Source organism: Schistocerca cancellata, chromosome 7 (assembly GCF_023864275.1).
Source record: "Schistocerca cancellata isolate TAMUIC-IGC-003103 chromosome 7, iqSchCanc2.1, whole genome shotgun sequence".
NCBI lineage: Eukaryota > Metazoa > Arthropoda > Insecta > Orthoptera > Acrididae > Schistocerca > Schistocerca cancellata.
Genome location: NC_064632.1, coordinates 470,221,825 through 470,247,832, shown reverse-complemented (window position 1 = coordinate 470,247,832; position 26,008 = coordinate 470,221,825). Strand labels below are relative to the sequence as shown.

The window sequence follows — 26,008 nt, the reverse complement described above, 5'->3', positions numbered from 1 at the left end:
AGGGCTGTACAAGCAATGATCACACGCACGGCACAGCGGACACACCAGGAACCGCGGTGTTGGCCGTCGAATGGCGCTAGCTGCGCAGCATTTGTGCACCGCCGCCGTCAGTGTCAGCCAGTTTGCCGTGGCATACGGAGCTCCATCGCAGTCTTTAACACTGGTAGCATGCCGCGACAGCGTGGACGTGAACCGTATGTGCAGTTGACGGACTTTGAGCGAGGGCGTATAGTGGGCATGCGGGAGGCCGGGTGGACGTACCGCCGAATTGCTCAACACGTGGGGCGTGAGGTCTCCACAGTACATCGATGTTGTCGCCAGTGGTCGGCGGAAGGTGCACGTGCCCGTCGACCTGGGACCGGACCGCAGCGACGCACGGATGCACGCCAAGACCGTAGGATCCTACGCAGTGCCGTAGGGGACCGCACCGCCACTTCCCAGCAAATTAGGGACACTGTTGGTCCTGGGGTATCGGCGAGGACCATTCGCAACCGTCTCCATGAAGCTGCGCAACGGTCCCGCACACCGTTAGGCCGTCTTCCGCTCACGCCCCAACATCGTGCAGCCCGCCTCCAGTGGTGTCGCGACAGGCGTGAATGGAGGGACGAATGGAGACGTGTCGTCTTCAGCGATGAGAGTCGCTTCTGCCTTGGTGCCAATGATGGTCGTATGCGTGTTTGGCGCCGTGCAGGTGAGCGCCACAATCAGGACTGCATACGACCGAGGCACACAGGGCCAACACCCGGCATCATGGTGTGGGGAGCGATCTCCTACACTGGCCGTACACCACTGGTGATCGTCGGGGGGACACTGAATAGTGCACGGTACATCCAAACCGTCATCGAACCCATCGTTCTACCATTCCTAGACCGGCAAGGGAACTTGCTGTTCCAACAGGACAATGCACGTCCGCATGTATCCCGTGCCACCCAACGTGCTCTAGAAGGTGTAAGTCAACTAGCCTGGCCAGCAAGATCTCCGGATCTGTCCCCCATTGAGCATGTTTGGGACTGGATGAAGCGTCGTCTCACGCGGTCTGCACGTCCAGCACGAACGCTGGTCCAACTGAGGCGTCAGGTGGAAATGGCATGGCAAGCCGTTCCACAGGACTACATCCAGCATCTCTACGATCGTCTCCATGGGAGAATAGCAGCCTGCATTGCTGCGAAAGGTGGATATACACTGTACTAGTGCCGACATTGTGCATGCTCTGTTGCCTGTGTCTATGTGGCTGTGGTTCTGTCAGTGTGATCATGTGATGTATCTGACCCCAGGAATGTGTCAATAGAGTTTCCCCTTCCTGGGACAATGAATTCACGGTGTTCTTATTTCAATTTCCAGGAGTGTATTACAAATGCTTAGGCTCTATTACTTGACGATAAAGGTGTTTAACAAAAGTAACTTTTATAATAGTGACACCTATACCGTGAGAAAGGGCCTTGCGCTCTAGTTTAACGGAAAATAGTTGGAAGAATAGACTTTAAAAAGCTGAGCATGGTTCCAGGACCCAGTTGTCAAGTATTCAGTTTGATACTACCTACCTCATTGGTTACGTGTGACAGGCAGTTGTTCACTGTTCTTTAATTTAATTTGAAGTTGTATGGGCCTTGCTGTAGCTGTTTACTTTTAAATTCACACACTGTTCATACATTTGTAATTTTTTTGTTTAAATCCAGACTAGTCCTTAATCTCCTGCACTGTCTCGTATTTATCATATTATTCTAAACAGTTTAAGATAGTATTACGTTTGAATACTAGCTGCGGTACTTTGGCTGTTTAAATACTACACTGTTAGAGGTTCAAGACTTTAAAATGCAGTTGGGAAGTGTCCTCCATTGATATATTACATCTTATAGGTCTGAAAAAAAACAAATATTCTTGCGTATCTATACTAAATACAGACCCAATTGTTTCCGTAGTACAGAACGACCAGATACACATCAGTTAGAATATCTGTCCAAGAATCACCAAGAATTACATTTAAAATGTGGAGTGGAGACAACGAACAATTGACTAATTCCAGCCTTGAATCATTTTCTATCTTAATCTTAAATGTATGTAGTTCAAAAAATTTCTGACTTTTTTATTGTTAGACTTTCCGTCTTAGTATCACTTTCGCGCCCGTTATTAAATCCAGATATTAGATTATTATGCTGCTCAAATAGCTATCTTTTAACTTACAGAGAAAAACACACTGAAAGCGAACTTAATCTGTGACTGTTGCACTAAAATATCACAAATACGTTATTCAGGCTGTGCCCAGTATACAGGGTGGTCCATTGATCGTGACCGGGCCAAATATCTCACGAAATAAGCGTCAGATGAAAAAACTACAAAGAACGAAACTTGTCTAGCTTGAAGGGGGAAACCAGATGACGCTATGGTTGGCCCGCTAGATGGCGCTGCCATAGGTCAAACGGATATCAACTGCGTTTTTTGTTATTACGTATTCGTGTAGTACGTAAATAATTATGAATGTTTTAGTTGGACCACTTTTTTCGCTTTGTGATAGATGGCGCTGTAATAGTCACAAACATATGACTCACAATTTTAGACGAACAGTGGGCAACAGGTAGGTTTTTTAAATTAAAATACAGAACGTAGGTACGTTTGAACATTTTATTTCGGTTGTTGCAGTGTGATAAATGTACCTTTGTGAACTTATCATTTCTGAGAACACATGCTGTTACAGCGTGATTACCTGTAAATACCACATTAATGCAACAAATGCTCAAAACGATGTCCGTCAACCTCAATGCATTTGGCACTACGTGTAACGACATTCCTCTCAAGAGCGAATAGTTCGCCTTCCGTAATGTTCACACATGCGTTGACAATGGGATGACGCATGTTGTCAGGAGTTGTCGGTGGATCACGATAGCAAATAAAATTCAACTTTCCCCACAGAAAGAAATCCGGGGACCTCAGATCCGGTGAAAGTGCAGGCCATGGTATGGTGCTTCGACGACCAATCTACCTGTCATGAAATATTCTATTGAATACCGCTTCAACCGCACGCAAGCTATGTGCCGGACATCCATCATGTTGGAAGTACATTTTTCATGGATGCATCATTACAATATGTCCATTTCTTAAAGCTCTGTCTTACAAATCAAATGCCGTATTATTGTTTTTAGAACACTGGGCGTTTTTAACCGATCGTATACCATCATAGAAGACATTTCTGCTCTTAATCATTGTGTTTTGCGACTTTCTCTTAATTCCTTATTAGAATATTATTGGGTATATCGAATGGAGGTGGTATGCCCTTGCCTACCTTCGAATTTTTACCCGGCTCATCCAGTTTGTTAATGACGGTACCTACATTTTACCGTCGACTGTGGCAATTACCTTATTTTTATCCCATTTTAGGGATATTGTGTGTTGTGACTTGGCAAGACAGGCAAGTCACTATCCGAGGATGCCGAAAGGCACGCGTTAAGCTCACGCAGACTGGCGTGAGGTCTGGAACATTACAATGTTATTAATATAGCAAATAAAGTACGTAGTTGAAGTAATACTTAACTTTATTCCATAATTGGTGAACATCGCTCTTGTTGATACATCATATAATCTCAATATAAACTGGTAATGGCGCCTTGCTAGGTCGTAGCAAATGACGTAGCTGAAGGCTATGCTAACTATCGTCTCGGCAAATGAGAGCGTATTTGTCAGTGTAGCTTCGCTAGCAAAGTCGGCTGTACAACTAGGGCGAGTGCTAGGAAGTGTCTCTAGACCTGCAGTGTGGCGGCGCTCGGTCTGCAATCACTGACAATGGCGACACGCGGGTCCGACGTATACTAACGGACCGCGGCCGATTTAAAGGCTACCACCTAGCAAGTGTGGTGTCTGGCGGTGACACCACATTGTGCAATATATTTAGTTTTTGGTTTTCGATCAGCAAATAAATATCTTAGGGTAAGATAAGCCATACAGACGCATACAGATATATTATTGTATGGTATGTTAACAGGCGGCCTAGAAATGACGGAGAGGCTCCATCCCCAAAACAGCTGCAGTGGGCCACAACCCCACGACGTCTGCCGCAGCCCACTTAAACCTTTGCCACCCCACACCGAACCACTCCTTCAGGGTGATTGTGCGGTTCAGTCCCCAGTGCACCTTCCCTCCCAGGCAACGTCTCTCACCAGACCAGTGGAACCCCTATGTTTGTGTGGTAGAGTAATGGTGGTGTACGCGTACGTGGATACGTGGAGAACTTGTTTGCACAGCAATCGCCGACATAGTGTAGCTGAGGCGGAATAAGGGGAGCCAGCCAGGCAGATGGAAAACCGCCTGAAAACCGTACACAGACTGGCCGGCTCACCGAACCTCGACACAAGTCTGCCGGGCGGATTCAAGCCAGGGACCAGACGCTCCTTCCCAACCCGGCTAACCGGGCGGGCTACAGATGTATTAGTTACATGTTGGTGTTGCAATGGTGAATTTTGGCATTAATACACGTACACGTTTCTCGTGCTCTGTAATGCTGCTTGGATTTCCGTGAGTCTTGGAGATAAAACCACTTTACGCAGTTCATTCTATTGGATTTATTCACCAATATTCATGAATTTAACTAAACAAAGCATTGTTTCATGCTTGATATTTATTCCCGGCCCTGTTGTCTTCCGTAGCAAGGACAACCTGACGCAAATAAATATTACGTGACGTTTCATGCCTGTTGTTCACTCTGATCACGTTGCTTTTGATGTTAGACTATCGTTGCGTGTACCATAATTGTTCTTTATTTGTTTCATTTCAATTATCCAAGGAACCAGATAATAATTAATAATGCCACAATAAAATTGTTAGAAGTCCAAATGGGATAAATCGTAAAAGTAGAAAAATGGCTCTGAGCACTATGGGACTCAACTGCTGTGGTCATAAGTCCCCTAGAACTTAGAACTACTTAAACCTAACTACCCTAAGGACAGCACACAACACCCAGCCATCACGAGGCAGAGAAAATCCCTGACCCCGCCGGGAATCGAACCCGGGAACCCGGGCGTGGGAAGCGAGAACGCTACCGCACGACCATAAAAGTAGAAATTAAAGGAAAAAAAAATATTTTCGATCCAGATGTCACTAAACGTCAACACAATTATAGACTGTTGTTGAACGTAACGATTTTATTACGAAGTACGAAGGCCTGCTGACAAGTAATGCCTACGAATGTTTTATAAGAAAACCCTTAAAGCTCTTTAAATAACATTGTACATCTCTATTCTTCATGTCTATATATACTTGCAGCACCCCTGCTGCTAAAGAGGTTACACAGCACTGTGTAACATACACTCCTGGAAATGGAAAAAAGAACACATTGACACCGGTGTGTCAGACCCACCATACTTGCTCCGGACACTGCGAGAGGGCTGTACAAGCAATGATCACACGCACGGCACAGCGGACACACCAGGAACCGCGGTGTTGGCCGTCGAATGGCGCTCGCTGCGCAGCATTTGTGCACCGCCGCCGTCAGTGTCAGCCAGTTTGCCGTGGCATACGGAGCTCCATCGCAGTCTTTAACACTGGTAGCATGCCGGGACAGCGTGGACGTGAACCGTATGTGCAGTTGACGGACTTTGAGCGAGGGCGTATAGTGGGCATGCGGGAGGCCGGGTGGACGTACCGCCGAATTGCTCAACACGTGGGGCGTGAGGTCTCCACAGTACATCGATGTTGTCGCCAGTGGTCGTCGGAAGGTGCACGTGCCCGTCGACCTGGGACCGGACCGCAGCGACGCACGGATGCACGCCAAGACCGTAGGATCCTACGCAGTGCCGTAGGGGACCGCACCGCCACTTCCCAGCAAATTAGGGACACTGTTGGTCCTGGGGTATCGGCGAGGACCATTCGCAACCGTCTCCATGAAGCTGGGCTACGGTCCCGCACTCCGTTAGGCCGTCTTCCGCTCACGCCCCAACATCGTGCAGCCCGCCTCCAGTGGTGTCGCGACAGGCGTGAATGGAGGGACGAATGGAGACGTGTCGTCTTCAGCGATGAGAGTCGCTTCTGCCTTGGTGCCAATGATGGTCGTATGCGTGTTTGGCGCCGTGCAGGTGAGCGCCACAATCAGGACTGCATACGACCGAGGCACACAGGGCCAACACCCGGCATCATGGTGTGGGGAGCGATCTCCTACACTGGCCGTACACCACTGGTGATCGTCGAGGGGACACTGAATAGTGCACGGTACATCCAAACCGTCATCGAACCCATCGTTCTACCATTCCTAGACCGGCAAGGGAACTTGCTGTTCCAACAGGACAATGCACGTCCGCATGTATCCCGTGCCACCCAACGTGCTCTAGAAGGTGTAAGTCAACTACCCTTGCCAGCAAGATCTGTCCCCCATCGAGCATGTTTGGGACTGGATGAAGCGTCGTCTCACGCGGTCTGCACGTCCAGCACGAACGCTTGTCCAACTGAGGCGCCAGGTGGAAATGGCATGGCAAGCCGTTCCACAGGACTACATCCAGCATCTCTACGATCGTCTCCATGGGAGAATAGCAGCCTGCATTGCTGCGAAAGGTGGATATACATTGTACTAGTGCCGACATTGTGCATGCTCTGTTGCCTGTGTCTATGTGGCTGTGGTTCTGTCAGTGTGATCATGTGATGTATCTGACCCCAGGAATGTGTCAATAAAGTTTCCCCTTCCTGGGACAATGAATTCACGGTGTTCTTATTTCAATTTCCAGGAGTGTACATATGTCGGTGCTGTAACCGAGTTTAGAATGCGAAGAGTTCGTTCACATATGGAGTATTCTCTCCTTCAGTATGGATAATGCCGGTTCACGCACGAGCGCTTCGATATCTGCAACGAACTGACCCCTCGGTTTACTATCATGCTCCATGCAGTCCCGACTTGGCCCCATCCGATATTCTTCTATTTCCAAAACTTAAAGACCACCTTCGAGAATTTCGCTTTTGTAGCAATGAAGCGATGCAAACAGAGGTGACGTTGTGGCTCCGTCAACAAAGTCAAACGTTCTATAGTGACGGTATCAACAAACTCGTCTCTCCTTGGGAGGAATGTGTTCATCGTCAGGATCATGTTGATAAATAAAAATGTAAACATAAAAACTAAACATGTAGAATGTTAATTATATTTATCTTACTTAAAAAGCTTTAAAAGTTTCCACATAAGAATTCGGTGGCTTTACTTTTTAGCATACTGTCGAGTCGAAAAAAAAACGGAGACTGTGTTCACTAAATTATTTCTTCGTTAAGGCCCATTATTTCAGTCCTATGTTCCTCGCATTGCTGAAATAACACGTCTCCCTAGCCGTCGTCACTAACTCATGGGTAGTACGCTGGTTTGAATGCTAGCGCTGGAAAATTTTCACTACCAGTGCTTCGCCATCAAGAGGAGGAGAGGTAATGCGTATGGTCCTCATCACCACTCTCCGTGTCAGTGATCTGGATTCAGCTCCAAACCTCTCTGCACTACCTCATGATGTGAATGCATGTGACACTGTTGACTGTAACTGGCTTTCTTTTTTCTTTATTGTGATTTTAAACACTTTATACAAAGGCGGGCTGTCAGCAGCACAATACGCCGCTCTTCAGCCTTGAGTTTGACAACAAGTAGTACATAAAGGTGGCACAAAGAAGACAATCAAAACGGTGGGCAAAAAATGGAGACACTAAAAATCGCAAAAAACATGGAGCCGTTCACGCTGGACGAGAAACATCACTAATACTAGGCGACACGGTGCACATAACATGGATGATGGCGACGGCACGTGAACGGTGGTGGCGTGACGGCGAACAACACTAAACACAAACGAAGGCACACACACGAAACACTGATGGCGATGATCTCCGGCGCGCGAATGTTCACTGAGCGTGTGCGAGTCCGGGGTCCGGGGACTGTAACTGGCTGTCGGATGGGTACGTTTAACTCAACGGCTCCTTCGGCGGTATTCGAGATTATTATTCAATGTGAGAGAATTATCGCACAGTTTTCTATCAGCTCTTGCATCCACGTTGCTAACCCGAATAGTATGCAGAGTGCGCCAGAAAGGCAACTCTGACGTTGCCGTTGATAGTGGAAGCAAGGCCAAAGAAAAACCGCCGCGAGGGATTAGCCGATCTGTCTGAGGCGCTGCAGTCATGGCCTGTGCGGCTGGTCCTGGCGGAGGTTCGAGTCCTCCCTCGGGCATGGATGTGTGTTTGTGCTTAGGATAATTTAGGTTAAGTAGTGTGTAAGCTTAGGGGCTGATGACCTTAGCAGTTAAATCCCATAAGATTTCACATACATTTTTTGAACAAAGAAAAATCAAAACACATTCGTAGGATTTGTCGACCTGGAAAAAGCGCTCGACAAATGGGAAGCAGGGCAAGATCTTCGAGATTCTAACAAAAATAGGGGTTAGCTGCAGGGAAAGATGGGCAGTATGCAATATGTACAAGAGGCAAGAGGGAACAATAACTGTGGAAGACCAAGAAAGTGCTCCAATTAAAAACGGTGTAAGACAGGAATGTAGTCTTTCACCCCTACTGATCAATCTATACATCGATGAAGCAATGACGGAAATAAAAGAAAGGTTCAAGAGTAGAGTTAAAATTCAAGGTGAAAGGATATCAGTGGCAATATTCGCTGATGACACTGCTGTCCTCATTGTAAATGAATAAGAATTACAGGCTCTAGCGAACTGAGTGAACAATCTAATCAGTACAGAATACAGGTTGAGAATAAACCGAAGAAAGACGAAAGTAAAGAGGTCGACGAGGAGCTTAACAATTTCAACAATAACGAAAGTAATGAGAAATAGCAGATACAAAAACCAATAGTAATTTAACATCAGTATTGGTGATAACGAAGGAGATACCTTAAGGAATTCTGCTACCTAGGCTGATAAATAACCCATGACGGACGGAGGAAGGAGGACATAAAAGGCAGACAAGCATTGGCAAAAAGGGGAAATCCTGGGCAAGAAAAACTACTGGTACCAAATATAGGGCTTCATTTGAGGAGGAAATTTTTGAGAATGTACGTTTAGAACACGGCATGGCATTTTAGTGAAACATGGACAGTGCGAAAACCGGAAGAGAAAATCTAAATGGCTATGAGCACTATGGGACTTAACAACGGAGGTCATCAGTCCCCTAGAACTTAGAACTACTTAAACCTAACTAACCTAAGGACATCACACACATCCATGCCCGAGGCAGGATTCATACCTGCAGCCGTAGCGGTCACGCGGTTCCAGACTGAAGCGCCTAGAACCGCTCGGCCTACCGGAAAAGAAAACAATTGAAGTATATGAGATGTGGTGCTACAAAATAATGTTGAAAATTAGGTAGACTGATAAGGTAGGGAATGAGGCTCTTCGGAGAATTGGCAAGGACAGGAATATATGGAAAATACTGCCAAGAAGAAGGGACAGGATAATAGGACATCTACTAAGACATCAGAAATAATTTATGTTGTATTAGTGGGACCTGCAGAGGTTGAGAACTGTAGAGGAAAACAGAGACTGGAATACACACAGAAAATAATTCAGGACGTCGGGTGCAACTGGTACTCTGAAATGAAGAGGTTGGCGCAGGAAAAGAATGTATGGCGGGCCGCACCAAACCATTCAGAAGACGGATGACTAAAACAGAAAATATATTTTCCGGCACCAGGTTTCCCCCTCTCCCTTCCCTGTCATCAGTGTGCAACACAACCCTACTATTACTCTTTACATGCATCCGTTCCACTCACGTACACACTGAAAAAACAGGAAGGAAAGAGGCCGGTGTGAGCGGAAGAGTAATACAAAATTGTTTAGGCTTTCCTGGCCACTTGTTGACAAACTGCCTGTTGGCTTCTGTCTCGATTTATTCGGCCAGCTGGTTGACGATTTTTCTAACGTTTCGTCAGCACGCGTGGCTGGCGCTGCCAAAGCTTCACCCTCCACTGATGGTGGTGGACAGTCCATCACCAGCAATGGAGAGTGGAACTTTGACAATGCTTGCCTCTCATGCTGGCAAAACGTAAGAAAAATCATCAAACAAGTGTCGGCCGAAGAAACCGAGAGAGAGGCAAATGGCAGCAGGCGCCCGAATTAACTCTGTGGGATAGCGCAGTTATCGGTGTCATACGATATTCACATTTACTACAAAAGTGGAATCTACCATTCCAAATCTATCATAGGTAATGAAAATAACCGCTAGTCAGCGAATGACGTTGCAAATCACTCGCATGTAATATTCAGTTTTCATCACTTAGTGGACGCAGATCGCACCACATTTATTATACTGTTGGGTTATCTCACCTTCTGGCTGAATACGCCCTTTTTTTTTATTTGTTGCAGCATCGTGTGTGTCCTTCTTCCGGACTCAGGCGGAATCCACAGACCTGGAATTCTTCGTTCACGAGTTCGTGCGCGGGAAGCCGGTGATAGTGATGAAATGGGACGGAACGGACCCCCAGCTGCCTGCGGTGATGCTCAACTCGCACATGGACGTGGTGCCCGCCAGCAAGGTGAGTGAAGCTCAACTCTACGCTGTTGACACGCTGGGCCTGTGACCAACAACCGAGCGCTTACTGAAACCGAGAGTGATTGTTGATCACTGCAATATGCGATGAAACCCGTACTTCTCGGACGCATTTACTTTTCCAATTCACGGTGGCAGAATAAGGTGATGAAGGAAACATTCTTTTCAGGAACCCCATGAGACTAGGCTGCATCAGAACAGTATATTTTTTTTTACTACCGATTACGATCAACGACCATCATCTGGTGTGAAAAATAGGTCACTTCAGGTCACATGCCAGTCATTCTGAACCATAAAATCGCATTAACTGTTGTGTTGGCAGAAGAGCCAACACCTTGTTACAACTAGAGACCGAAATGCACGCCTTTTAGCTCACGCAGGCTGGAGTGAGGAGGGAAGAACTATACTGACATGTGGTCTGGAACATGACAAGGAATTAGAATTCAGAAAGTGGACGTAGTTTGTTTAATACTTAACTTTAATCCATTAATGATGAACGTCGCTCTTGACGGTACACGATTCACAATATTATCTGTTCAGAATACATTCTTGAAGAATATGGCGCCTTGCTAGGTCGTAGCAATTTACGTAGCTGAAGGCTATGCCAAACTGACGCCTCTGCAAATGAGAGCGTATGTAGACAGTCAACCATCGCTAGCAAAGTCGGCTGTACAACTGGGGCGAGTGCTAGGTAGTCTCTCTAGACTAGACCTGCCATGTGGCGGCGCTCGGTCTGCAATCACTGACAGTGGCGACACGCGGGTCCGACGTATACTAACGGACCGCTGCCGATTTAAAGGCTACCACCTAGCAAGTGCGGTGTCTGGTGGTGACACCACAGTAACTGTCAAGTTTATGAATAATAACATGGAAGACAATAATTTCCCACATCTCCAATCTTCATCATGCACACACACAGAAAACTGGATACACATTGAGGTCAAAAATGTCGTAGGATAGCGAAATGCACATACACAGAAGGCGGCAGTATAGAAAGTACACACGGTATATGTGGTGTCACCGCCAGACACCACACTTGCTAGGTGGTAGCCTTTAAATCGGCCGCGGTCCGTTAGTATAAGACGGACCCGCGTGTCGCCACTGTCAGTGATTGCAGACCGAGCGCCGCCACACGGCAGGTCTAGAGACACTTCCTAGCACTCGCCCCAGTTGTACAGCCGACTTTGCTAGCGATGGTTCACTGACAAATTACGCTCTCATTTGCCGAGACAATAGTAGCATAGCGTTCAGCTACGTCATTTGCTACGACCTAGCAAGGCGCCATTATCATTTGCTATTTATCTCGTGATGAATGTACCGTCAGACCGATGTTCACCAATTATGGATAAAACTTAAGTATTCCATCAGCTACGTATTTTATTTGCCAGCCTCAATCCCTTTAACTGTTCCAGACCTCACGCCAGGCTGCGTGAGCTTATACGCGTGCCTTTCGGCTACCAATCATAGTGGCTTGGCTCTCTTGCCAAGTCACAACAGTATAAAAGGACAATGCATTGTCCTTTGTACTCAGGTGACTCATGTCAAAAGATGTCTGACCTGATAACGGCCGCATGATCAGAATTCATAGACTATGAACGCCGAGTGGCAGTTGGAGCTAGACACATGAGGCATTCCATTTCGGAAACCGTTACGGAATTCAATATTCAGAGCGAGAATGACGAAAATACGAAATTTCAGCCATAACCTCACACTGCGTACAATGCGGTGGTTGACAGCCTTCACTTAACGACCGACAGTGGCAGCCTTAGCGTAGAGTTGTGAATGCCGACACACCGGCCACGATGCGTGAAGTAACCGCAGAAATTAATATAGGATGTACAACAAACGTATCTTCAGGAAAGTGCGGTGAAATTCTGTGTTAATGGGCTGTGGCAGCAGGCGACAAACGAGGGTGCCTTTTCTAACATCAATACATCGCCTGCTGCTTCTATCCTGTAGTCATGACCGTATCGGTTGGATCCTAGGGGACTCTAAAAGCATGGCCTGATCAGATGTGTCCCGATTTCAGTTCGTAAGAGCTGAAGGTAGGATTCAAGTTTTACGTTGACTCCACGGAGCCATGGACCCAAGTTGTCAACAAGGCATTGTGCAGTACGGTGGTGGCACCATAATGGTGTGGGCTGTGTTTACATGATGGAATGGACCGGGTCCTGTGGTCCAACTGAACATATCACTGGCCGGAGATGGTTATGTCCGCCTACTTGGAGACCGTTTTCAGCCACTCGTTCCCAAACAACGGCGGAATTTTTATGAATGATTTTGCGCAGTGTCATCGGTCCACTGTTGTCCGCGATTGACTTGAAGGACATTCTCGACAATTCGAGAGAATGATTCGGTCACACTGAGCGCCGATATGAATCTTAATGGAAATTAATTGAGAGGTCACCTCGTACACACAATCCTGCACTGGCAACCCTTTCGCAGTATGGACGGCTGTAGCGGGCAGCATGGCACAGTATTGCCAGAACTATAGACCTATATCTCTAACGTCGATCAGTTGTAGAATTTTGGAACACGTATTGTGTTCGAGTATAATGAATTTTCTGGAGACTAGAAATCTACTCTGTAGAAATTAGCATGGGTTTCGAAAAAGACGGTCATGTGAAACTCAGCTCGCGCTATTCGTCCACGAGACTCAGAGGACCATAGACACGGGTTCACAGGTAGATGCCGTGTTTCTTGACTTCCGCAAGGCGTTCGATACAGTTCCCCACAGTCGTTTAATGAACAAAGTAAGAGCATATGGACTATGAGACCAATTGTGTGATTGGATTGAGGAGTTCCTAGATAACAGGACGCAGCATGTCGTTCTCAATGGAGAGAAGTCTTCCGAAGTAAGAGTGATTTCAGGTGTGCCGCAGGGGAGTGTCATAGGACCGTTGCTATTCACAATATACATAAATGACCTGGTGGATGACATCAGAAGTTCACTGAGGCTTTTTGGAGATGATGCTGTGGTGTATCGAGAGGTTGTAACAATGGAAAATTGTACTGAAATGCAGGAGGATCTGCAGCGAATTGACGCATGGTGCAGGGAATGGCAATTGAATCTCAATGTAGACAAGTGTAATGTGCTGCGAATACACAGAAAGATAGATCCTTTATCATTTAGCTACAAAATAGCAGGTCAGCAACTGGAAGCAGTTAATACCATAAATTATCTGGGAGTACGCATTAGCAGTGATTTAAAATGGAATAAGCATATAATGTTGATCGTCGGTAAAGCAGATGCCAGACTGAGATTCGTTGGAAGAATCCTAAGGAAATGCAATCCGAAAGCAAAGGAAGTAGGTTACAGTACGCTTGTTCGCCCACTGCTTGAATACTGCTCAGCAGTGTGGGATCCGTACCAGATAGGGTTGATACAAGACATAGAGAAGATCCAACGGAGAGCAGCGCGCTTCGTTACAGGATCATTTAGTAATCGCGAAAGCGTTACGGAGATGATAGATAAACTCCAGTGGAAGACTCTGCAGGAGAGACGCTCAGTAGCTCGGTACGGGCTTTTGTTAAAGTTTCGAGAACATACCTTCACCGAAGAGTCAAGCAGTATATTGCTCCCTCCTACGTATATCTCCCGAAGAGACCATGAGGATAAAATCAGAGGGATTAGAGCCCACACAGAGGCATACCGACAATCCTTCTTTCCACGAACAATACGAGACAGGAATAGAAGGGAGAACCGATAGAGGTACTCAAGGTACCCTCCGCCACACACCGTCAGGTGGCTTGCGGAGTATGGATGTAGATGTAGATGTAGATTTCTGTAGGGGACTTCCAACGACTCGTTAACCCCATGTCACGACGAGTTGCTGCACTACACAGGCAGAAAGGAACCCGACACTGCCATAGGACGTACCCTCTGGCATTTGTCAAATGGTTCAAATGGCTATAAGCACTATGGGACTTGAAATCTGAGGTCATCAGTCCCCTAGATTTAGAACTATTTAAACCTAACTAACCTAAGGACATCACACACATCCATGCCCGAGGCAGGATCGAACCTGCGACCGTAGCAGCAGCGCGGTTCCAGACTGAAGCGCCCAGAACCGCTCGGCCACAGCTGCCGGCTGATATTTGTCAGCTCAGCGTATATCATACAGCACTGAGACGTGTAAAACGCGGACGCGTGGCTTGTATTGACCCGTCTTTCGTACCATAAGTTGGTCATTCACCGAAACAGGTAGTAAATAAACATATTGTTCTAATGTAGCCTAGTTTCACGAGGTTCCTGGTAAATATATTTGCTGCTGACAACAACAAACACTTGAAAATTCTTTTCGAAAGTCTACACCAGATGTAATTGTTTTTCCATCGCTTCGACAACCAACAGTGATATTTAATCCTGATCTCACAGCGATCTCTACACGCTCTGTAAGTCGAACTCCAGCCGCCTGAACGTTCCGGCCAAACATGCTTGTATTTCATTTCCTCCCTAATCGGAACTTGGCTGCCACAAAATGTCACGAGAACGCTAAATGAAACTCCTTTTTCGATCTGCTCCGACATCGGCCTATTATATCGCATACTAGTATGAAGTTCACAGCCAGAAGTAAGTATTTCATTTCTTATCACGTAAAGACCTGAGCAAATCTTTTAGTCTAACCATAACGTGGAGGACAACGCAAATATACAAGATTGTGGGGGCACGCCAAAGTTTCGTGCTCCAAAACACATGAGATGAGAGATCCAAATCCAGGTAGTATAGAGATCTCTGGAATCTCAGTTAATTCTGTGCGTCAGCTTTGCATCAGCATGCTCTGAAAGAAACCTAATTGGTATTCGGTCTCGCCCGGAAGACTTGCTTTTATTAAGTGATTTAAGCTGCTTCACTACTCAAATGATATGTAATCTATGTTGGCCGCTGTTTTTGATTCGAATTCTGGAATATTTACTTCGTCTTCTTTGGTGAAGTAATTTTGGAAGGCCGTGTTTAATATCTCTGCTTTAGCACCACTGTCATCGATAACGTTTTTGTTGCTATCGCGTTTTTGTATCTTGCTACTAGCAAAAGTTACATACGACCAGATTCTCTTTGGATTTTCTGCCATGTTTCGAGACAAATATTCATCGTGGAATCTCTTATAAACATGTAGCTTTGAAGTCTACGCTAAATTTCGAGCTTCTGTAAATGACTGCTTGTGTAGGGGGTTTCGCTTTCGTTTATATTTGGCACGAGGTTTTCCTTGTTTCTGGAATAGTGTATTTATTTGTTTCGTGTACCATGGGGGATGAGCTCCGTCGTTTGTTAATTTATTTGATATAAATCAGTTTCTGTCGCTACTATTTCTTTGAATTCAAGCCACATCTGATCTACATTTACATTGCTAATTTCGGAGGAGTGGAGATTGTCTCTCACGAAGGCAACAAGCAAATTTTTATCTCCCTTTTCAAATAAACATATTTTTTTCCTTATTTTTAGTGGATATGTGTGTTAGGGTATTCAGTCTCGCTGCGACAGCCCTGTGTTCAGTAATCCCTGTAACCGTGCTGATTAATAACAAGTGTGGCGGCCAGACTATTGAATGTAAGCATGAAAACTGGTATGCATTATGTCTTACAAGTGCCGGATGTCAGTTTTTGGAGTGGAATACCATGCCTGTTGCACTTTGTCGGTCAATGCAGGAACAGATAATGCCGTTTGTGGATGACGCTGGAGTTGTTGTCCGATGATTTCCCATACGTTTTCGAGAAGAGATACATCTGGTGATCGAGTAGGTCAAGGCAACATGTCAACATTGTGCAGAATCACCAGACTGACGTACAGATTTGCCGTCAGGGTGCGTGGAATAACTACTAGAGTCCTCCTGCTGTTATGCGAAATTGCACCCCAGACAATAGCTCCAAGCGTAGCTCCAGTGGGTCTAGCATGCAGACAGGTTGTTGCAGGGCCTCAACTGCCCTTCTTCTGACCAACATACGGAAATCTCTGGCACCGAGGCAGAACCATGTTTTACCAGAAAACGCAGATGACCTCCACCCAACCCTCAAATTAGCTCTCGCTTGTCAACAATGAAATCGGAAATGGCGCTGTTTTGGGGTAAATGGAATGCACACTACAGGGCATCTGACTCGATGCTGTCTTTGAAGTAAACCATCTGAACAGTTCGTTGCGTCACTGTGATGCCAATTTCTGCTCAAATTGATGCTGCAGTACGATGCGCCAGGGCTATACATCGAACACTTTGGTCTTCCCTCTCGGTAGAGCGCTGTGGCAGTCTGGAGATTGGTCTTCTTGTGATCGTACGCTCCATGACGACCGCTGCAGCAGTCATGTACAATGCATCCCTGCCAAGTGTTTCTGCAGTATCGCAGAAGGAACATCCAGCTTCCCCTAGCTCTATTACACGACCTCGTTGATAATGGCGTCTTTGCCGCCTTAAAGGCATTTTTGACTAACTTCAACTCAGCGCGTCCAGTCTGAAAGGAAACTAACATGACCGTTACAGCGTGTGTTTAAAGCAAATATGATTTGTGGCCTCATAATGACGTTACTAGCGCAGATTAAAATTGAAGAAACTGCAGAAAGGTGGGAATTTAAGGAGATGGGACCTGGATAAACTGAAAGAACCAGAGGTTGTACAGAGTTTCAGGGAGAGCATAAGGGAACAATTGACAGCAGTGGGGGAAAGAAGTAAAGTAGAAGAAGAATGGGTAGCTCTGAGGGATGAAGTAGTGAAGGCAGCAGGGGATCAAGTAGGTAAAAAGACGAGGAGAAATATTGAATTTAATTGATGAAAGGAGAAAATATAAAAAAGCAGTAAATGAAGCAGCCAAAAAGGAATACAAACGTCTCAACAATGAGATCGACAGGAAGTGCAAAATGGCTAAGCAGGGATGGCTAGAGGACAAATGTAAGGATGTAGAGGCTTATCTCACTAGGGGTAAGATAGATACTGCCTACAGGAAAATTAAAGAGACCTTTGGAGAAAAGAGAACCACTTGTATGAATATAAAGAGCTCAGATGGAAACCCAGTTCTAACAAAAGAAGGGAAAGCAGAAAGATGGAAGGGGTATATAGCGGGTCTATACAAGGGCGATGTACTTGAGGACAATATTATAGAAATGGAAGAGAAAGTAGATGAAGAGGAAATGGGAGATACGATACTGCGTGAAGAGTTCGACAGAGCACTGAAAGACCTGAGTCGAAACAAGGCCCCGGGAGTAGACAACATTCCATTAGAACTACTGACGGCCTTGGGAGAGCCAGTCCTGGCAAAACTACCATCTGGTGAGAAAGATGTATGAGACATGCAAAGTACCCTCAGACTTCAAGAAGAATATAATAATTCCAATCCCAAAGAAAGCAGGTGTTGACAGATGTGAAAATTACCGAACTATCAGTTTAATAAGTCACAGCTGCGAAATACTAACACGAATTCTTTACAGACGAATGGAAAAACTGGTAGAAGCCGACGTCGGGGAAGATCAGTTTGGATTCCGTAGAAATATAGGAACACGTGAGGCAATACTGACCATACGACTTATCTTAGAAGAAAGCATTTGTAGACTTAGAGAAAGCTTTTGACATTTTTCAAATTCTAAAGGTCGGGTCGATGATGGTCGAAGTAGAGAGGATATAAAATGTAGAGTGGCAATTGCAAGGAAAGCGTTTCTGAAGAAGAGAAATTTGTTAACCTCGAGTATCGATTTAAGTGTCAGGAAGTCGCTTCTGAAATTATTTGTATGGAGTGTAGCCTTGTATGGAAGTGAAACGTGGACGATAAATAGTTTCGACAAGAAGAGAATAGAAGCTTTCGAAATGTGGTGTTACAGAAGAATACTGAAGATTAGATGGGTAGATCACATAACTAATGAGGAGGTATTGAATAGAATTGAAGAGAAGAGGAGTTTGTGGCACAACTTGCCTAGAAGAAAGGATCAGTTGTTAGGGCGTATTCTGAGACATCAAGGAATCACCAATTTAGTATTGGAGGGAAACGTGGAGGGTAAAAATCGTAGAGATGAATACACTAAACAGATTCAGAAGGATGTAGGTTGCAGTAGGTACTGGGAGATGAAGAAGCTTGCACAGGACAGAGTAGCATGGAGAGCTGCATCAGCTGCATCAAACCAGTCTCTGGACCGAAGACCGCAACAACAACAATGATAGACATGATGGTTTATTTGAGTAAAAAGTGGTTGAAGGCAGGCTTAGAGAAGCCACCGAAACTGAATGGGCTGCTGTCCAAGAGTGCAGGAGAGGAAAACATCTAACCGGTTCAGAAGCTGCCAGCAGAAGAGAGCGGACGGCGTGTCTGCTCCCGGCGGCTGGCCGCGGCTCCACCCCCACGTGACCACCTCCAAAACTCCATATTGGACCGCCAAATTGTAGACGCCCGGTTCGTTAGCATTACCTCGTCAACAGCACGTGAGTTTAGCTGCTGATGGTTCAACACTTGAGTATCGAAGTGGTCCTGTCTGGTATAATGCAACGTGACTTACGAGCTGAAACTAGCCGCCAGGCAGAAGGCACTGGCTATCATCAACTGAAATATAAAAAATAAGATTTTTATAATATTACATCCATTCAGTTATGGCCCCCCACTGTACACAGAGGTTTTATCTGGGAGTGTGCGCACAATGTGGTATAAGTTCGTAATTCGCACTGTTCCAACAAATTCTAACCTCTATTCAATTCAGATACTCCGATCAAGTGACCGCGACATGTGTGCGAAATAGGACAGAGTCCAACATCGCTTTATCTGCCGCAAATTTCGTATCATCTGGGACACTACAAGAAACCCGCTGCGATATTTAAACAGAGTCGCTAGGAGACCACATCACCGTGTCAAACGCCATCTTACCACAATGGAACCCCAAAACAAAGAAAAATGCGACGATCTGAATTGTGAGACACATAATTCACGCAGTATTCTCCCTAACAGTCTGATAAACTGGATTTCTCGGTATATTTGTGGTATGAACACGGTAAAGAACAAACGTGTAAGAAATATAGCGAAACCTTCGCAGATTTGTTGAAAACACTATTGCAAAAGCGTACAGTGATGCGGGACTATAACTTATTTGTTTTAATTTTTTTTCTTTTGTGTTCTGTCTTCTCTTTATTCAATGTGATTTCGTGATCTGCTGTGCTGTTCGGAGTCCTTATGTACTTTTCTAGATTTTTTTTCGGTATTTAACACTTTATTGGAAGAGCACTGACGGGAAAACAGACGTAGGCAAATTGTCTCAAGAGTGTTTTGGACTTGAATGGTGTGGTGCACATTCCAGTATATGCTTCTCGTGTATTGGGGGCAGCCGGCTGGTCTACTGTTAAGACTGGAAGAAACTTCTATTTCTTTTATTTTAAGTACATTCTATTTCCAATAAGAATGCAACCTTTGGAGGTGAGCATTGTATTCGAATGTCAGTTAGAATGTCTCCTGCCAGGTTATGCTGTCTCTGTACAGTTGCAGCAGCGTTGAGCGTCCTGCACCCCAGTTGGTGATGCTCAGGCAGTGGAGAGCATTGAGGTGCTGCCAGCACTCCCGCTTAAGCTGACGAAGGTGAGGTAGCCAACTCAATTGGGGGTCGAAAACCAGTCCTAAGAATCGATACGTCTCCGCTACAGTGAGTATATCGTCATTAAGATAAAGTTCAGGTTCTGGATGAACAGTACAACGCCGACAGAAATGCATCACACACGACTTCGCAGCTGAAAACTGGGAGCCGTGTGCTAGAGCCCAATACTGCATCTTGTGCATGGCTCGCTGAAGGCGCCGCTCAGCAACAACAGTACTGGTAGAGCAATACGAAATGCAGAAGTCATCCGCATACAGAGAAAGGGAGGCCGACGGCCCTACAGCTGCTGCTAGGTCGTTAATGGCCACTAAAAACAGAGATACACTCAATACAGAGCCCTGCGGAACGCCATTATCCTGAATACCGGGCGAACTTTGGGAGGCACCAACTTTTACACGGAAAGGACGGAATGACAGGAAGTTTTTGACCAAAATCGGGAGTGGGCCACGGAGACCCCACTCCTACAATGTAGCAAGGATATGATGTCACCAGGTCGTGTTGTATGCTTTACGTAAGTCAAAAAAGATGGCACCCAGGCGTCGGCGACTGGGAAAGGCTGTTTGGATGGCAGACTTAAGGGACACAAGATTATCAGTGGTAGAGCAACCCTGGCGGAAACCACCCTGACATGGAGCCAGTAGGCCACGTGACTCCAGGACCCAACCCAACTGCCGACACATCATACGTTCCAGCAGCTTACAAAGAACGTTGGTGAGGCTGATGGGCCGACAGCTATCCACATCAAGCGGATTTTTACTGGGTATTAGCACTGGAATGATGGTGCTCTCCGGTCATTGCGATGAAAAGACGCCATCGCACCAGATCCGGTTGAAGATCTGGACGAGAGATCTTGTAGTCGGACGAGAGATGTTTAATCATCTGACTGTGGATCTCATCCGGCCCAGGGGCTGTGTCAGGGCACTGTGCAAGGGCGCTGAGGAGCTCCCACTCTGGTAATAGGGTGTTTAGGGTTCACTATGGCATGTAGGGAACGAGAGGACTTTCCTTTCCATCCACCGATTGAGGGTGCGAAAGGCAGGGTGGTAGTTCTCCGACGCAGAGGCTCGAGCGTAGTGCTCAGCAAAGTACATGGCAATCGCATTTGTGTCGGTAGAGAGCTCGTCATTGATGTTAACGCCAGGGATATCTGTTGGGGTCTGGTACCCAAAAAGACATCTGATCTTCGTCCAGACTTGGGAAGGTGACGTATGGTAACCAATAGTTGACACGTACCTCTCCCAACACTCCTGTTTCCGTCGTTTTACAAGCAGGCGAACGCCGGCATGGAGCTGTGTTAACGCTATCAGGCGCTCTGGGGAAGAGTGCCGCTTATGTCGCTGTAGAGCTCGCCGATCCTCTTTCATTGCCTTAGCGACGTCCAGCGACCACCAGGGGACTGTCTTTCGCTGGCGGCACCCTAGAGAACGAGGGATCGCATTTTCCGCTGCAGAAATTATCGTTCTGCTCAATCACATCATCGATGGCACCACATGGGGGAGATTCAACAGTGACAGAGGTGAAGGCTACCTAGTCTGCCTTGTTTAAAGCCCATATTGGTAGGCGTCCATGAGCATGAAGCTGGGGGAGTGACAGGAAGCTGGGGAAGTGGTCACTACCACACAGGTCGTCATGTGCTCTCCTGTGGATAGTTCTTCTAATAACCCCTGCAGCCACGAAGGGCAGGGGTCCACATTGCTGGGAACCAGGTTTCCTGGAGGGCAATGCAAAAAGCAGGTGTAAAGCTTAATAGTTGCCGAAGCTCAGGCAGGTGGTGGAAAAAACAGCCGCAATTCCACTGGAGGATGACGTGATCGTGAGACTGGAAAGGCACAAAAATCTCAATAAGGCAGTCTACGCCTCAGGGTCACCTGCTGACACCGACTTATATCCTGAACAGGCTATATCCATTGTGTCTGAGGGTCTGGCGAGATGTAGGTCCTCAGCAGACGCCGGAATCGTCTCCTCATCTTCAGGTGCAGATGCTTGTAGGCAGCAGTGGTATGGGTGCCACCGCAATTCCCTTGGTCTTGGGGGTCTTCTTTCTGGATTTCTCTCGCTGATCCTTGGGTTTCTCTGGCTGGGAGGGCTTCACTGATTCAGTCTCCGAGACTGAGGATGGTCGTTAAGCCTTATGACCAGCCTGTTTTGAGCACTTCAGCCACTGGCAGGTGTCATCTTTCCCACTAGCAGAAACCTGGGAAGGGAATGACCCAAGGGACTCCTTCCTAGTGAGAGGAGTCGAAGAAGACTTACGCTTCTCCAGCTGAGAAGTGGGGACTGGTGTCCCCGATGACTGGGGATACAGTGTTCCCGAGGTAGGTGTATGACAGCAACAGGGAGGGAAGCGCCCCCCACCAACAAGGGGGCAGGTGTAGTCTTCCGGCTCTGTGAGCTGACTGGAACTCTTCGAACTGATGTGGCTGCAACCGCTCTCGTAATGGCGGCATAAGTTGACATCATAGCCACAGGATGTAGGCACTCAAATTTCCTGTTGGCCTCAGTATAGGTCAGTCGGTCCAGGGTCTTGTATCCCACGATTTTCCTTCCTCACTGTAAAATCCTGCAGTCTGGTGAGCAAGGGGAATGATGCTCTCCACAGTTGACACTGATGGGAGATGGTGCTCATGGAGTATTGGGATGGGATGGATGTCCACAATCTCGACATGTGATGCTGTAAGTAGAGTAGGAAGACATCTGGCCAAACTTCCAGCACTTAAAGCACCACATTGGTGGAGGGATATATACCTTGTCATCACAGCAGTAGGCCCTTGACCTTCTCAGGTAATGTGTCACCCTCAAAGCGCAAGATGAAGGCACCAGTGGCACCATGATTATCCCTCAGTCCCCGATGGACACGCCAGTTGAAATGAACTCCTCGTTGCTCTAAGTTGGCATGCAGATCGTCATCAGGCTGCAAAAGAAGGGACCTGTAGAATATAATACCCTGGACCATATTTAAGCACTTATGAGGCGTGATGGTAAAAGAATCATCCCCAAGCTTGTCACAAGCGAGTAATTCCCATGCCTGGGCAGAGGATGCTGATTTTATCAAGACTGACCTGACCGCATTTTGGACAAGCCCTCCACTTCCCCCAACTTTTCCTCTAAATGCTCTATAAGAAACTGAGGATTCATCGAGACAAAGGAGTCCCCATCAGCTCTCGTACATACAAGGTATCAGGGCGAATAAGGTTCGCTGCCATCCTTAGCCTGGCGTTCCTCCCACAGCTGGGGAACGACTTCCTCGCATTGTACTGAGACTTGGAAAGCTTAGAAACTGCTGGCGTTTGATCACCAGCAAGTGATGAAGTGGTTCGTTTCATTGAGCGTCATCCGCCCTGGTGCCATTTTGACCAGGGGCCCTCCCCACGGGCGCCACTCAGCAGCAGCAAAGACCACCTGGTAGGATGGCCATTGCCAGGAGTCCCGATGCTCAAGGGTGACGGGCATCTACTCCTTGGCATACGTGGGGAGTTAATGGTGCAGGAATCAGCAGAGCGATGCCTGTGTAGCCAGGGGGCTACAACCAACAGGTTACATGGCGGCCCCACCACAACGGACTGTCAACCGTTCTGGAGATGACATGCAAAGAATTCCATGGTCATTGTTGTTTCAGAAAACGACACTGCATAATAGGTAGAGGAAAACACGCCCAGGAAGGTGTCCTCGCTCAAGAGATGGAGGACGAGAGGGACTACAATGCCACGACAAGAAAGTGGGTTAAAGATCTCAATGCAGGATGGCCATGATGCATCATGTAAGGCGCCCTACACCCAAATAAAGGCAACAAGGTGTGAGACTCCCTTTAGTCGCCTCTTACAGGCAGGAAGACCTCAGGCCTATTCTAACCCCCGGGCCCACAGGGGGGCACCCTTGGGAAGATCAATGAAGGGCTGTGAAACGAGAAGGGAGGCCAGAAAGAAACTGATCTCCAAGATATTTTTCGTTAACCGAATTTTTATGATCTTCACAAATGGCAACATCTTCTAAACGTACCATAGCAGCATGAACATTTCCGAATGTACTTCTGGAAAATAAGCGATTCTGACAGATAGAGTCGAAGGTCTTTGTTAATCCTGGCTTTTGGGTTCTTGCTGTGATATTTCCATACAGATTTTCATCACCTAATACATATTTCTTTAGAAGTCTAATAGTTCATGGCTTTAACTTTAAAAATGTTTTAATATAATTAGATATTTTCATAAATATTTTCATCTCTTATTTTAACCCCTTAGTAGATGAATTTCGAAGACTGCTGAAGCTCGTATTTTAATTCCTGACAGAGATTTCAAACACCAATGTTGGCAGCTCTAACTTCAAAACCGCTGTAAAAGGACATCAAAAAGCACTTTCACCTCCTCAGGGGTGGAAATTCGAATAATCCGTTGCTAAACTGTGGTGCCTACATTACAAGATCAACGTCCTCTTTAAATTTCTAATCCTAACGGTTTGGGCTGCGCGATGATGAGTCATTGAATGATTCACACCCTATTTCACCGTCTTAAGTGGTTAATATCAAAAACACTGAAACACGTACTTTTTTATTATCAACCGAGAAATAAAAACGCTTTAAAAGTGCCTTAATAGTTCTTTAATAATGATTTGTTTTCAAAACATTTCACCAACCATTTCACACTGCAGTGGTTAAATTTTCAGAAATGCTATAACATCCATTGCTTTATTTCTGACCGAGAAAGTAAATAGTAATTTTCGTATTTCTATTTTCAAAATTGCTTTAATAGCTACATATCTTTTAAAGGGAAGTTTCATTCTATATTTCACCCCCTTGGCGATAGTGAGTGAATTACGACGTAGCTTTTATATACAGATATTTTTCATTCCCTTCATCTGGGTTTATTTGCAACTAAAGATGTACAATACTGAGCCTTGTATAAAAAATCCAAATCATATACACACTGTAAAGGTCGTGAGCGTTTGTTACCTGTAAGGCTGAGCGTAGTGAGTTGATGGTAGTCAAGAAAGCCTTTAACGCGGCAAAGACTGGGTTTGAACGAGGTCGTGCGACAGGGATACGTGAAGCCGGATAATCATTCTGTGATGTTGCAGGAACACTTGCCGGAAGCGTGTGCACCACACACGATTGCTGGCAGTGATTGCCTCGAGAATGGACTGTTGCAATAAGACCGCGATCCGGACGGCCACGTGGCTCTACCGTGAGGGAAGACCGCTGTGTACCGCTGCGAGGTGCCAGGGTGTAGAAGAGTTTGTACCTCTTTAATTAAGACGAATTTTGCATGAGAACGAGACATGCACTTGACCCCCTCCTCATCTACCAGCTAATTAATTATGCGCACAACGCTAGCAGAAGGAAATGATGGTGGACCCTGCTAGTTGGTAAAATAAGGAGTGCACACTCACAATAATTTAATAAAAATCGTAATCTACTCAAGAGAAAGAAAACTTTATCATAATAAACGGCAGGAAATGGGATTCTGCATATATCTACGAAACGATATGGGGATTAATTATTACAATGAGATTTATTATACATCAGAACATTAATGCACATGATTGTCGACACACACAGTAGGTTAAAGGATAGGGTATACTGAACTATTATGAGAACAAGAGTTGGCTCGAGAATTAGGGGCTTCTGCTCTATGTGATGCTACAGATTGATGATAATGACTGGAGGTCCTAATGAATCAAATATTAATCTTCCAACTATATAGCAGTATTGCAATTAGTAGTGAGAGCTCAAATGGGATCACATGGAGAAACAAGCAAGGTGGACTTGTAGCAAAACGAGCGCGCGTGCTGCTGAGGGATTCAGTATAAAATTGATAAGGTCCTACAATTCCAGAGCTGCAAAATACTGTACCAGTACTGAAATCTGCAGCACGTCGTCGGTAGGCAGTGTCCTGATGATGTAGGCGCCGACTTCTGCCGTGCAGCAACTCTGTAGCAACCCCTGGCCTCGAAGGCTGTCGCATAATTCTAAGTTCTTCC

General features: G+C 46.1%; 1 protein-coding gene across 1 annotated transcript in view; it reads left to right on the top strand.

Annotated features, from left to right (window-relative positions):
• The window catches only part of LOC126092832 (aminoacylase-1-like), a 45,997-nt gene that overhangs the window by 8,274 nt on the left and 11,715 nt on the right, over positions 1-26,008 (top strand). Inside the window, exon 2 of the mRNA XM_049908562.1 lies at positions 10,308-10,477. Within this exon, the coding sequence (XP_049764519.1) occupies positions 10,308-10,477 (170 nt within the window). The remainder of the gene's footprint in view (positions 1-10,307; positions 10,478-26,008) is intronic.